Genomic DNA, 15,287 nt, shown 5'->3' on the forward strand with positions numbered 1-15,287 from the left:
TCAGGAAGTAGATAGAAGCTCTAAAGCACTCCCTCTTGTTTCTCATTCTATCTTACAAAGGAACAAGAAAGAAAGAGGAAGAATAAAAGGCAGAAGAGAACCAAGGAGTTACTTTCAGCTAGGAGGGAACAGATTAGATGGTAGTACTCCTAAGGTAGACATGTGGCCTATGTATAGAGCCTTTGCATTAATATAACAACAGACTATTTCCTGCAGTTTCTGTTGGATCTCCTTTTCTACAGTTTATTTAATGTATATTCACTTTTCTCCTGCTGTTTTAATATAAATAGTTGATAATTCTTACAACTCTTCATCATTGGGAATTATTTTTTTAAAATAAGAAAAATGTGGGGGAGGGGCACCTTTGATGCCATCTTTTGCCATGGTAAATTCCCCCACTGAGTTGATTTTCGCCCATCACTTGAGAAAGTTGCCAAACATCCAGTCCCTATTTCATAGCCTGCAAATAGCCCCATTAAAGACTGTGTGCTGCCGGGGGTTGAGGGGTTGGGGTGGGGGGGAGGATTTTCTACACAGCACTAGATGGTTCTGTCTCTGCTGCGAAGTTTGGTGCTAGAAGATCAATGTGCAAGTGTGAACTTCTCCCTGAGATCTAGAAGACAGGGTTTAAAATATTGTTTGAAAATACACTGTTATTGTGCTGTAGTGTTGTAAATGCCTAACAATACCAAAGATAACCAGTACCAAATAAACCAAATGTATTTTGACATACAGTCTTCCTCAGATGTCTAGTACAAAGGACATAATCTAGTGTATAAAAGGTATGCCCAAAAGTAAACAAGCCTATGCATACAGACACATTGTATATAACACATTCAGCATAATAGAGCTTCGGCTATTGGGCGGTATAAAAATGTAATAAATAAATAAATTAAATAAATAATTGCTTACATAGGACACTGCAGTATTTAGACCAATTTATAAATTTTGCCAAACCTTCCTATAGTATATGTACCAGTAAAGGAGTGTACATGTTATGATAATAAATACATTGCAAAGGGGCCGAAGTCTCCACTAAAAACAACTATTTTTGAGTATGGCAGGGAACTGCAGTGGTCATACAAATGGTCATACAAATGGTAGACCGATAAGATAATACTGTAGCTCTGAATGCTGCCCGAACAGGAGGCTTCAAGCTATCCACACCAAATGACCTGAAACCATGTGTCCTCTCCCCTTCTGAACGAAACAACAACAAAGACTGCTTTGTTTTATTCAGTGTGAACTTAGAAGTTCCCCTCCAGACAATGGAATGAGTTGTTCTACAGTTTTCTTATCTCCCTGCTGTCAACATGCTGTTGGATAATTTTTTATATAACACTTAAGGAGTTCCCAAGTATAGTATTTTCAGTACAGATGTTTGTTTTGGGGCTTTATTGCCAATTTTAGGAATGGGTTGAAATCGTTTGGATTAAAATTTATAGAATAATCAAGACCTCACCTGTTTAAGGAGATAGAACACTTTCTCTAATGTGACGTTTAAAAAGTTGTATATCATTTTGTGAGCAAACACTTTCTAGAAGTGTTTGTTGGTTGCTCGTTACTATTTTTGCAACAAGTCACTTTTCATGTCCCAGGCTTGTGCCACTAACATTTTAGGGTCAGTAATATTTCTGGCTACAGCAGGGGTCTATAACTTTTTTCAGGTCAGGGGCTATATTGTGTGTAGAGTGACCTGCAAGGAGCTGCATGAGAAAAGTGGACATGTCCATAGACATACATGAGTGTGTCTATAGCCAAATGTGCCTGTGTTCAATGCTGTATTGAGTTCAGCATTCCACATTGTACATAATTGTGATGGTTTGTTGAAAGGTACAGAATTTCCCCATTTAATTCACTTCACTAATTGCTTGTCATGTTCTTATTTTTAAACCTCACCCCCCACCAAAGTTTGAAACCCTCACTGCACTGATATATTGATCAATTAATTTCCCTTCTGTTCCCATGTACATCCCTTCATTAACTGCTGATGTCATGTACTGATTATTACACTAGTGCTTTGATCAATTGAATTCCTTTCTGTTCCCATTTAATTCTCTCAGTTAATTTCCCGTTCCACATCCAGTTGATGCTTTGTGCTCAGCTTCACCACTTAATTTGGAAAAGTGCATTCCAACTGCAGCAGCAGTAACAGCCTCAGCACTCAGATAACAGAGCCACAGCTGGACTTGGCAAACAGGAATTATAAAGCTCTGTCAGACTAGACTCCTCAGAGATGTTCTGGCAGCCAGCTCTCTCACTTGTGCACTATTGCTTTGCAGTGATGATTTAGCAGCCACTCTCATAGCCACCCTCTGCGGTTCTTGTCCTCCAACTGCCGATCCTAGAGTATCCTTCCAGAAGTAGGAAGATTTTGCTAATGGAAGAGATAGGAGCTATGAGGTGAGCTGTGGGGAGGGAGTGATCGGCAGTAGGGAGTGTCCAAATCATAGGAATCAGTAGTGCTAGTAGCAATGGTAGCAGTGGCAGTGGATGGGAGAAGAAAATTGGGGATTGAGCAATATTTTTTTGGTGGCAGCTGGATTAGGTCTTGACAGAACTGCCTGCAACCTGTGGGCTACAGACGGGTTTTCATAGGATATTCTTAGTACATAAGTTGATATTGCTGATAAATACCAAAAGTGCTAGCCTACTTCTATAGGTTCCCATGCTGATCAGACCTACAAAGACAAAAGCTAGGTTTCTTGGGAATATTGATACTGTTTAGGTGTGCTTGAAAAGAAAGTCTGAGAACAAGGCAGTAGATGATTGGATAAGCTGCAACCAGATTTTGATTCTACTTTGCATATGGACTGGACAGCCATAGATTTCAGACAGTCTTGGTGTATTATATCCCAGTAAGCAAAAGACACTCCTTCTTTCTCCTAACTTCTATTTTTGTGATCAGCATGGTCTTGCATGTAGCCAGTGATCTGGGTTGTCATGAAACCTTTACATTGGAAAATTTTCTCCTACCCTAAATAGATTAAAAACGGATTTAGCATGTATGCTCGACTTATTTCAGAAGCATCAGTTAAAACGTCTGCCATATTAATTTTAAAAGAATGCTATATAAATATTAAAGTATTTTCCAATAACCAGAAGTAGGTGAACTAAAATATTTGATTATGGTGGGGGGCGGAATGCAATAAAATGCACCTAATAATCACCAAGTACAATAATTGTATACTTCTCTTGCTTCTTCGCCTATTACATGCAAAAATAAAGCAGCTTGAAGCTTCTCGCTTTTCTTATCAGCTCCACTTGCTATACAATACAGTTCAAATGCTTGCTTCCACTTTCTCCACTTTTCAGCCACATTACCTTCAAACAAAAGCTTTTCTGGAGGCTTTAGCTGATCCATTTGGTTACTTCTGACACCATGTAGTATTTATGGTTTCATATATCTGAAGAACTTCTTACAGCTGGCATACGAAGAAAAACTTTTATTTCAAGTGAGTCACCATACATACAAAAAAATGCCTCTCCCATGTCAGGTGAATGCATTTATACAATCACTAGAACACTCACTCAAGTCAATTAACCCAATCAGCACACAATCATTACAGAAACAATCAAGGGACTTTAAAGATATTTAGACAATGAAGAAAAATACATGGTGGTAAGTTAAAGAATATTTTTATAAACCTCACTGTAGTATCAATTTATGCACCAAATAAACCAACTTTAGGATTTTTTTTACCAGCTTGGCAAAGGATATTAAGAACTTCAGGGAAAGGGACTTAAAGGGACTTAAAGTTTTAATTGTAGCCTTTATTGTCTTATGAAGTGAAGTTTTTAATGGTATTTTTATTGTATATCATCCTATTGTATATTATCCTTAAATAAATAAATAGAGTAGATATTAGTAAATTCTTTGATCAAATGCAGTTACCCATATATTCACTATCAGATAATCTCAAAGTGAGTGAAATAATAAAAGAAGAGATATGAGATATATTCATATATTGAAGAAAAATAAGGCCCCAGGAATAAATGACCTAGGGCTGAATCTTATCAGTCATTTAACTGAGAACTGGTGCCACACATGAAAGTTATATAGTTGTAGTTTATGGCAAGAAGCAATAGCTGATAGCTTGAGTCAGGCAAAACATAGCATTCATATTAAAAGAAGCAATGTAAATTCTTATAGACTAGTTTAAAGCTATAATATAGTGGGAGGAATTCTAGTAAATAGACTGAATGATGTAAAGAGAAATTACACATGTCCTGATCAAGTAGATTTGTCAAGGATGAGCAATTATATTTTAACAGAAGAAAAACTTCTAATATTAATGCACAGATCAGCATGGCACACACTGTTGTTATTTTTAGATGTCCCTAAAGCATTTGACAAGAGTTGAATGGCTTACTTTTCTGTAGTCATTACTGCATTAAATCTCGCTCCCCATTTTTTGAGGTGGATAAAGACGATCTATTCCATACCTTTAGCAAGGTTAGTGGTGACAGACCAAAAACCATGATGCTTAAAGAGGGGCACTTGATAAGGCTGTTATTTGCAATAGTGATCAAAACTTTAACCATTGCAATATGTTGTGAACTGCAAATCTTTGGAGTTAATGTAAATAAAGCCCAAGGTGAAATACTGCTGAATGTGTACGAAACCTATGGAACGAGTTAAAGTATCATAGAGCACTCTAGTGCTATTCCTGGGTACAAAAACAAACAAAATGAGAATTCATCACAATTAAATAGGGCCAAATATATATAACAATACTTAATAAATGACTGAGATATTTGGGTATCTAATAAGTAGCAGACCTAACTAAAATTACAAAAATCAATTATGAATCTCTTGTTCAAATTCTGTAGGATATAGCTAAATTGAAATAAAAAGTTGTTTTTGTAAACCAGAATCAGCATGATCAAGATGACAATTCTCCACAAATTTTTAGTTTTATTCATGGTGCTACCTTTGTTGATTATCAAGAGGTGAAAAGTTGGCAGAAGATTCTGGATAATATGTATGTCAGAAAATTTGGCCTAGGATTGAAGCAAACACCATGCAAGCACCATCATTAAAATGAAGATTGGCAGATCTTAATCCGTTAACAGGTTGTGAAGCTGCAGCGCTAACCTGAATATATTTATGGATGACTCAAAATAGAGGAAGTATAATGTTATTTAGAACATTACCTTGATAATCTTTCTTTAGACACTTTTGTGCACATTGACAAGAAAGAGAATATTAAATAGAGCAAATGTTGATCCCACAACAATTTTTCAGTACATAGGGTAAATAAAAAGAGAAATTAAGTTTTGGTTTCTCCCCTTTTGCATCATTAATAAAAGAATGCAAAATTTGCTATGTTGGGTAATCTGCAAAGCTTTGAAAATTGGGAGTTCCATGAGGTGTCTGATTTGGGGGGAAATTTCTTGTTTGACTTTGGCACAAGTGGAGTGTCAGTTGCGTTTTAGTAGTGTCACTTCTTTTATCATTTATTTGAGTTTCTCTACAGACTGTGGGAAATGTGTACATGATGTGGATTTTCTGGGAAATTTTGCATCTGCAAAATTTCCAGTGTCCTAATAGATTGGTATCTGATTTAAGCATGTTTTATTTGACTTTATGTTGTTCCAGACGATAGGACCAAAACCAATAGTTCAAATTACACGAAAACAGTTTAGAATAAACATTAGGGAAAAAATCCTGATACTACAGGCAGTTCAACAGTGGAAAAGACTGCGTTGGAAAGTGGTAGTCTCTCCTTTATTAGAGGTTTTAAGCAGAGGCTGGTGATGATCTGTTGGGGATGCTGTAGTAGTGTATTTCCTGCATTGATGGGGGTTGAACTAGATTACTTTTGATGTCCCTCCCATCTCTGATTCTATGATAGTTTTTATTTACTTAATATAATCTATTGCATGTTAATTTCCATTATTTTAAATTCCTTAGTTTTAACAAATCAAATATTTGAGCTCAACTGCTTTTCACTATTGAGAGAATCATTTCAAAGTAAATTCACTTCGATTAAAAGTTATATTCATAGAAATTCAAAGCTTTTCTTGGAAATTATTTATTGGAATTCTTTTAAATATTTTGAGACATTTCAAATTAAAACTTTCTTATATAGTTTTGAAGAAGGAAAAATTAAGAACTGTTAACATTCTAATTTTAGCATATGCAATGAGTAGTTTATTTAGATCTAAACAGTTATTTCTTAAGTATAGTCATCTAAGAGAAGTTCACTTTAACTTTGAAATGGCCCAATTTGACTGATTCAGGGCTGTGGAGTCGGAGTCGTGGAGTCAGAGTCGGAAGCAATTCTTGGGTTACTGGAGTCGGAGTCGGTAAAAATGTACCAACTCCGACTCCTAATAAATTCAAATTGTATATAGAGTTGCGATATGTCCCTAAAAACCAAGATTGTCCTGTATTCCAGCCAATTCCAAAATATTCTGGCTGGTTGGTCAAAAATCCCGGATTCGCAGTCCAGCTGGAAAATTCAGACCCCCTCAGCGGATCGGCAGCAGCAGAGAAAAAGACATATCAGTGTGCCGCCTTTTCCAGAGTGCCGCTGCTTCTTCACAGGCAGGCTCAGATGAGTCACCATGACTCAGGTGCTGCATGTGAGTTCCAAGCACAAGAAGGAGTTTGGTAATCTTGGCTGGGGGTTGTTTGAGGGGGAAGAAAGAGTTTTTTGGGGTGTATGAGGGAGGGAGTTGGGGAGGAAGGAAAGGAAGCACAAAAACAAACTTTCACTTTTAACTGAATAAAATACAGTTGTTACAAAGTAGGTCTCCTGTGAGTGAGCAGTACAGACTCCATTTTGAGGCAGCCAACAGTCAAGGTGTCTTCACCCCTCCGTCTCCAACAGAGATGAGGAAAAAAACTCAGGAATGGGGCTGAGAGCAATCACAAGGCTAGGTCAAGCAATTCATTTAGATAAGAATCACCTTACTTAGCCACAGACGCTCTATGACCAATGTCTAAAGATTCCTGCAAGTTGTACACAGGTCTAATGAGAGCATATCATGTAACACAGTAAAGGAGATTTTTATTTGGATTTTAGAAAATATAACCTCATTGTTTTCATTTTTGGGCTTCTTTAATAAATAAAATAAAAAACCAGAATGTCTTAGATACAATCTTTAGACCAGGTTAGGGTTAGGGTTTAACAGGTTAGGGTTCTAAAAAGTTGCATGCTTGCAGTCAATGTAGGAAATATATAGAAAATTTATTTCCTATATCGATATATAATTAAAGGAGTCGGAGTCAGAGGTGCCATGAATAAAGGAGTCGGAGGTTTTATGTGCCGACTCCACAGCTCTGGACTGATTTGTATCCATTTATTATGTTAGTAATTAATTTAATGAAGCAATTTATTTTGAGAAAGGGTTTTCCATAGAAAAATAGAGCAGCAGATTCCCCCCCGCCCCAGTACAGAACATATTTTGGGTAACACCCTGTGAAGTAGGGAGGGAAGATGCCTTAGAACTACAGTGTTAATGGCTAAAATCAGCCTGATGTTCCACAGGTATGCAAGGTCATCTACAGGGCAGCATCAAGGTCGGCACGGCCCCCCTCCCTGAGATTCGTGGGGTATGGCTTCTTGAATTTCTGAAGATAAACCAATCTAATTGGTGGTTCCACCTTATGGAGGCCTAGGGAGTATGGGGATCTATGCTTTGAGAAGGTAATGATCTGACTATAAAAATAGTGCCCCTGTGGTACTGAAGAACTAGTTTACTGAAGAACTAGTTTCTGGATATTTCAGAGTGTGTCCTGCAACATGTTTGTAATTGTAGGGAATAAGCCCTTGATTGTCATGGAGGCCAGGAGGTTCATGCTGATTCTAGCTTTGTGGTGTTTACATTGAAGTTTTTTTAGAATAGTAACTTTAGGCTACTTCAAACCCAACATTGAAGACGGGGCTGACCCATGACATTTTGCAACCTAGGAAGCAGCAAACCCCTCCCCCCAAGTCATGGTGCATTGTATGGTGCATGGTGCTAGTCAAGTTATTTTGGCAGCTGAGGCAAAGAATCCCACAAGTGATTCAATTAAATAACAATTTTCTACCCTTTCCAAAATCAGCTGCCTGAGTAGGTCTCCTCATTCAGCCTAATGGTTGGGCCAGCCCTGGAACATCTTATCCAGGGAGGGAGTTGTGCACTACAGATGCTGCAGTCTGTTCCAGATGCCCAGCACCAGTAGTCATTGTGCTATCGTGGACAAGATAGGCACTAAAAGAGTAGGATCACAACACTGTGAACTTTTTTTTTTTGTACTCCTATTTGTTTTAACTGGATTTGATTTTGTTGTTTTACTGTGGTATATTTCTTCCTTGTTTACAAACATATTTTAAGAATAAAATATTTAGATCAAATTTGTGGTGAGTTTATAGTCAGTAGTGAATGTAGTTCAACTGACTAAACTCTTGTAGCTGATATCTCATTTATTTTCCTACATCCAAGGTGATCAGGATTCCACAACCAGGATCTTAGCAAATGTGGATTATTGTCAGTTTCCCCCAACCTGGTGCCCTCTAGATGTTTTGGCTTTAACTCCCATCACCCCAGCCAGCATGGTCAATTGTCAGGAAACCTGGAAGTTGTAGTCCAAAACATGATCTATGCATATCTTCCTTATTACTTATAGTTACTTCTAGTCTACTACTGTTATCACCTCTAAAGGAAAACTTGGGTGGACAACAGTCAGATGAATGCAGTAGCAGTTTATATATTGAATGTTGTAGGGTGTAGTCTGAAATTTCTAGGTAAATGTAAATCCTTGTTAAAGCGCAAAGTTCAACATCTACTTCAACTGAGTAGAGATTGATAGCAACATATATTGATGAAACTGGTCTGTCGGGATGACAAAGACTGGATGATCCTGACTCGGATTAAACAGGATGCTGGCAAAGTTCTCCTGAGCCAGGATAATACTGTAGGGGCTCTTAAAAGCTCACTTCAAATGAGTTGCAGTTCGATGAGATATAGGAATTTCATACATTCCAGCAGTTTTCCTCTGTACTGAGGTCAAAGTAACGATTTGGAACAAGAGAAGCACGGATAGAACGAATGAGCAGGTTGGCATAAGTCTGCAGATGCATTTTCCAAAATGGCTTGCCAGTCATTACTTTGCAGCAGCTATCTCAACAACCATGGTAATTACATACATGTTGTTATTATTATTTTTATTATTATTATTATTATTATTATTATTTATTTATTTATTTATATAGCACCATCATGTAACTGAAGTCATATTAATAGGGTTTTTGTTTTGTTTTGTTTTTGAGTGTAACTATGCCAATAGTAACATCCCCGAACTGTAAAAGTAAATCTTCTGAAATTACAAAGGTTTTTTGTAAAGTAAGTTTATAGAAAGGAATCAAAATAAATGGGAAACTCAGGCCTTAGCTAGACCTACCTGAAAATCCAGGATGGAGGAGGGAAGATCTCACGTTGTGATTAATGCGAGATCCCTCTTCCATTTACACGTGAAGCGTGACGACCTCAGGAAGAGAAGCATTGCGCCTGCCATTTTTTTTATTTTTAAAGGAGAAGCAGTGCACAAACTCTTGTGCGCTTGAGATAGGTCTTTTTTTTAAAAAAATTAATTTACCCGCACCCCTCACCCCTCTAGAGTTGCATATCTCCCACAACCACCTCAAGGATCATGCTACAATCCCTTGTATTGTGAGTTAAGGACAGACTTCCAAATTCTTTTTGAAGTTTTAATCTTAACAATAAACTCAATATATTACTTTAAATGTTGCTGCATATAGGGACAGAAGGTGACTGGTTGAGGATATCATGGTGTGTTCAAAAACATTGATTCAAATGTGATAACACCTTTTTATTTGAAAACATGTGAGAATATGGCAGCAGGGTTTGGAAGATGAAGGATTTTTCTTAAAATGTAAGTGCTATTTGCTGTAAAAGCTCTGTATAAATAGAATTAATGACAGTTGATCATGATATACTACAGCTATTTGTGGAAAGAGTCATAGAATGAGTGGGAATGATTTTTCACATGATTCTGTGTTTGACTGCATGGCCTCTGTACTTTAAAAATTGTAATGCTTTAAAACGGCTACCAACTGTCACTGCTAAGGCCATCAAAGGTAAAGGAAGCAGCTGCTGAATTTTGCAACTAAGAATCAAGTGCCTGAATTTGCTTCTTCTTTTTTTCCTCCTCCCAATCCCCTTTCTTTTTGTGTCATGTTTTTTAGACTGTAAGCCTGTGGGCAGGGACTGTCTTAAGAAATATTTTTGGAAGCCTCCTTGAGAGCCTTTTTGGCTGAAGGGCAGAATAAAAGTACTATAATTAATAAAATAAACATTGACTGACCAAAGATATATATATATATATATATATATATATATATATATATATATATGTATACATACAACAAAATTGTAAAATAACCTCAGTATTTTTTAAAAAAAATCTAGCATAAACCGTCAGATAAATGCAAAGCAGAACCAGCAATAATTGTCCCTGAAAGGTCTAGTAGAATAATTTTTAACAATCTTTGAAAACCCTAGGTGAACATATTCTTGTATACAAAGCATGCACTTTAACATTTGAGCTATGGTTCTCAAAATCGTGTCATGTTTTATATAGGCTAGTGGTTTTGTGTAGGCAAAGGTATTGCACATTTGTAACCATGAGGATGTAGAAACCATAACAGCTCATGCTGCCAAATCCACAAGGGGGGGATGGGTGAGTGAAGGTGGTTTGAATAGGCTATAGAAGAGGGATTGTAAAGGCAAAGTGCCTTATGCCTCAGAGGAGAACCAAGCCTGAAGGCAATATGTGGTTGCTGGAGAAGCAGATCAATGTTAAAAACAAAAATGAAATACAGTTGACTGGAGGTTCACCAAGAAAGAACTGGAAAGGACAATAGGCCTATGGCTACCGTGGAATCTTCCACATTTTCCTCTTAGTTCCACCTGTAATTTGTTTTGTTCTTCATGTTCTCTATGCATCACACAGGTTCTGCTCCTCCAAGGAGTGCACATTTGGTTATTTTATTTTATTTTCACAGCAACCCTTTGGCATGGGTTAAGCTGAGATATGGTGACTAGCCCAAAGTCAAGCAGTGGACTTCATGACTGGATAGTAAAGTTGACTGAAAATGCTGTCCAATTCACAGGTGGTGAAATTGGGGTGGGGTGGGGATTTTAGCAATTGATGTGGGGGGGGGGAATCAAAATTCCAGGAGGGCATATAAAATGTGACAGGAATGGTGTCAAATTATTTTTTTCCTTTTCTTTATTTTAGCTGTTCTCCATCTGCCCACAAGCATGCCTCAGGGCAACACTATGTCTGAGCATTCTGGGTAACATAATGCGAGCCAGCTATGCTCTCACAGGTAGCAGCACTAAATAGTAAAAAAGAGAGGATCTCTGCCACTTCCACTATAAATGATACACCCCCAAAACATTTTGAAGAATCTCCAATCACCCACGTGTTGGGGAGACAAATTTCACCTCCTCCACAAATTCCAATCATATGTTCTCGCAGAACTTTCAGTGCAGCACTTACTGGATAGGAATTTAGCACACTGGGCTCCTTAATCCAACTCAAACGCTGTATTATCTTACACTGGTAGTTGCATTCTGTTGTACCACAAATTTAAGAATTATACTCTATCAAACAATAGATCCTTAAAGTTCATTTGTTTTCTCTTGAAGGTGCTCCCTAGAATCCTTTCAAATATACATATATATATATATATCATTTTGGGGAGGAATATGTCTATGTGTCTGTTGCTACTATCATGGATCTGTCCTGTCATTCATACATCTGTTTTATTTGTACCTGATATATAGAAAATTGATATAGGAAGTAATTATTCATTTGGTGTTGAATAAACAGGCAGAATTACATGGGTGGGGAAAATGTTATGCACATTCACTGAAGAAAGCTAACGAATTTGGAACATAGCCAGTAGAAATGAAGAATATTTCACTTTCACAGCAATGCTGTTGACATGTGGGCTTCAAGACTAAAAGTCCTTCTGATAGATTCAGAAATAAAACAGTAATCTAAAACCATAAAAGCATTTTATTTTATATTAGATTAGTGAAGAATATGCAATAACTCTTCATATTCGCTGCCAAGAATGTGCATAAAATTTTGATGGAGTAGAAGTCTCCCCTTTCATCTGCATACGAATTATCAAAATCTCTATATAATTTATGATGATACTGATTTATTCCAAGGGAAAAGAATTTCTTTTGTGTCTGTATTTTCTTCATGTCTACTTTATTGTTCGTAGAATCCCAAGGATTGCAGCAAAGCCAAGAAACTAGTTTGTAATATCAACAAAGGCTGTGGTTATGGTTGTCAGCTTCATCACGTAGTCTACTGCTTCATGATTGCATATGGCACTCAAAGGACGCTAATTTTGGAGTCTCAGAATTGGCGCTATGCTACTGGAGGCTGGGAGACTGTTTTTAGGCCAGTGAGTGAGACATGCACTGACAGATCAGGAAGTACCACGGGGCACTGGTCAGGTAAGTCTCAGTGAACGATATAGTTATTTTTCTTTTATTACTCAGTAGATATACTCAAATACAAATCTGTTAAATAACATTTTAGTTACAAAGACTGAACACACTGTGCCTCTCCATTGTTGATGAAAGGTAGCAGATATTTTTAAATCTGAAATTAATTTAAAAAAAACAGAGGGAAAAAATATCCAGTGTACAAATTCCTCCAGTTTTTATCTTCTTCTTCTAATTGGTTGATCTGATATGTTGCACCAGATGCTCAGGGAAGTAACATCAAGATCATTCTGCTAATATAAATTCTATAATCTACATATAAAATGAAAATAGAAGACAGAAAGTAGATTAAGGCTATATGACAGCAGTTTTGAACCTTTAATCCACTACCAACCACCAAACACACAATATTATCATCAAATGCCCACCCGCCACAAGCAAAAAATGGGGAAACAAAACACTCCAGACAAGCCAACTCTATTCTTACAATATAGGTATATTTATAATTCATGCAAACAAACACAGATCTCAGGTATACGTTCAGTGAGATTTTCATGTCTGCTGACTATAGCCAATTCTAAATGTTAAGTGTATTTGTTATTGATTTGGCATTTTTTTTGAGAACCTGTTTCTTCCTTGTCTTTGTTTCAGTCCCCCCTCTGCTTTCTTTCTGGAAACTCATGACAAGTACTTAATCTTATTGTAACTAGATGGGGGAGTGTTATTTGTGTTGATTTTTGCCCAAGTGGGTAGTGCTTCATTTTTGCTGAGCACTACTTTTATGAGGTCTGGGGCCATCTGAGATTTTATCCTCCAAACAGGGTGAGCAATAATAATTCTCCTCTGATAGCTGTCAAAAGCCATTACACAAGGAAAGAAAGAGCTTCTTAAAATCCTGAATGCTCCCATTTGCCCCTAAAGTTCTGAATGCCCTGCAAGGTTTGTAGATTGCTTCCTGGGTTAAGAATCACTGGGCTATAAGCAATGTTTTATGAAGATTTGACATTTGGAATGACACTTAAGATCCATGTGTCCTGTTCTGTGGTAACTTGAGGCTTGCAGGATAAGCTGATAGCAGTCAGATCAAGACAGGTAAAGTCCCATCCAGTAAGCAGAGTCAGGTTAAAGCAGGCATGATCAAGTCAAACAAATATACTTTGGTCCAAGTAGACAGGTCAGGCCATGGCAGGCAACGTCAAGGCAGAAGAGACCAGGACGTTGAATAGCAGGTCCTGCTGGCTGAAACTCTCTCTTACTAAGACAGTAGGAGGATGTTGTCTTAGCTGGGAGCTGAAGCCAAATAAAACCTTATATAGGTTGACAAGGCCTGTAGGGCAGTTATCATCAACTAATTTTATAATCGGAGACTTCTGGAAGTCTGGGGAGGTGGACGTTCTGCCAGGAAGTAATCCTCTGAGACAGTGGATAATGGCAGTGCTGTGTCCTCTGACCAGGAGGGCCCTGCATAAGGTGCTGATTGCCCTATCCTAGAGCATGTAGCCTGTGCCTCATCAGAATCTTCCACTTCACATCGGAGTGTCCAAGGGCCAGGATCATAACACCGTGTAGTGAAGTGCTCTAATTCTACTCCATCAGATGGACCTGGAAGCCCATAAATGAGCATAATAAAGATAATCCTCTTCCATTGTTCACACCATCTGAAAATAAGATACATTCTGCCTCTGAATATTAGGGCTCAGGTTTTTTTTTACTGTGGCTGCTAGCCAGCTGTGTTATCACTAGTATCTAGGACAGTTTTCAACCCTCATTCTCAATCTAATTACATAGATTATTTGGCATATTGCCTGGGATCCAAAATGACATGGATTGAGCTTTTCTGCATGTTATGTATCAAAACAAGGTTCACTATGGCACTGAAGAATCCAACTGTAGAAAGCTGTTTATATATAAACAATTTAAGAAAGATATCAGTAGGAATCTCAGTCTAATAAAGCATAGGATTGGATCCAGATTTGTGTTCAGGAAATTCTGCTGGCAGTGGAGAAGGGTAGGGCAACAATTTTTGCTAATTTCTGCAGCAGACTATGTTCATGAAAAGCTGCTTTAAAGGATTGGGGAACTCCAGCATGGGAGATGACGCTGGACGCTACAGAGGAAAGGGGGAATCAGCAAAAATGCTGTCCCATTCCCTTCCTTCACCAGAAAGCTTCCATTGGATCCTGATTTCTCCTGTGAATGGAAGAAGCTCTTCTGTTCATAGGCAGGCATGTCTGGATCCAACCCATAGTAGATAAACATACTTGAAGCTCTAGTTATTTGAGCTTTATTGAAGTCTCATATTTTTGTTTGTTTCTCATTGTACTGAAGAATATTTTTATTTCTCTTGTTGATAAAGCAATTAGCGAACAGAACAGTATATTTGTAGACCTAGCTGTAGCAATGTTTCTTTTCCTCTTGGAATTCTCACTTGAAAAGTAGCTCAAAGTTATCATCAGAACTACCAGATGTTTGACTGAAAATCAGTTTCATTGAGTACATTATCTAGAATATGAAACTAACATTCTAAATTAGCCTACATTTTTGTTAGATGAATTGCAGCCTTTTCTTTGTCCTTCACTAAGAAAAGCAGAGACCTATTAGTCCTAGAAACCTTGCTTGTTCCTTCTTTTCTTATTCAAATTCTTCCTGGGAAACCTAATCTCTCTGCCACTTTGAAACATTTACTTTGAACCAGTTACTGGTTTTCAGAAGGTCAGTTTGAGTTCAAGGCATCCGAAGCATTCTAGCTCTGGTTCTCTGAAACAACACTCTCTGAACCGGTTTACAGGTTCGGTTTCAGG

At 37.6% G+C, this 15,287-nt stretch overlaps 1 protein-coding gene across 1 annotated transcript in view; it reads left to right on the plus strand.

Annotated features, from left to right (window-relative positions):
- The window catches only part of FUT8 (fucosyltransferase 8), a 103,656-nt gene that overhangs the window by 51,941 nt on the left and 36,428 nt on the right, over positions 1-15,287 (plus strand). Inside the window, exon 6 of the mRNA XM_063117539.1 lies at positions 12,258-12,495. Within this exon, the coding sequence (XP_062973609.1) occupies positions 12,258-12,495 (238 nt within the window). The remainder of the gene's footprint in view (positions 1-12,257; positions 12,496-15,287) is intronic.

Source organism: Elgaria multicarinata, chromosome 2 (assembly GCF_023053635.1).
Source record: "Elgaria multicarinata webbii isolate HBS135686 ecotype San Diego chromosome 2, rElgMul1.1.pri, whole genome shotgun sequence".
Lineage (NCBI taxonomy): Eukaryota > Metazoa > Chordata > Lepidosauria > Squamata > Anguidae > Elgaria > Elgaria multicarinata.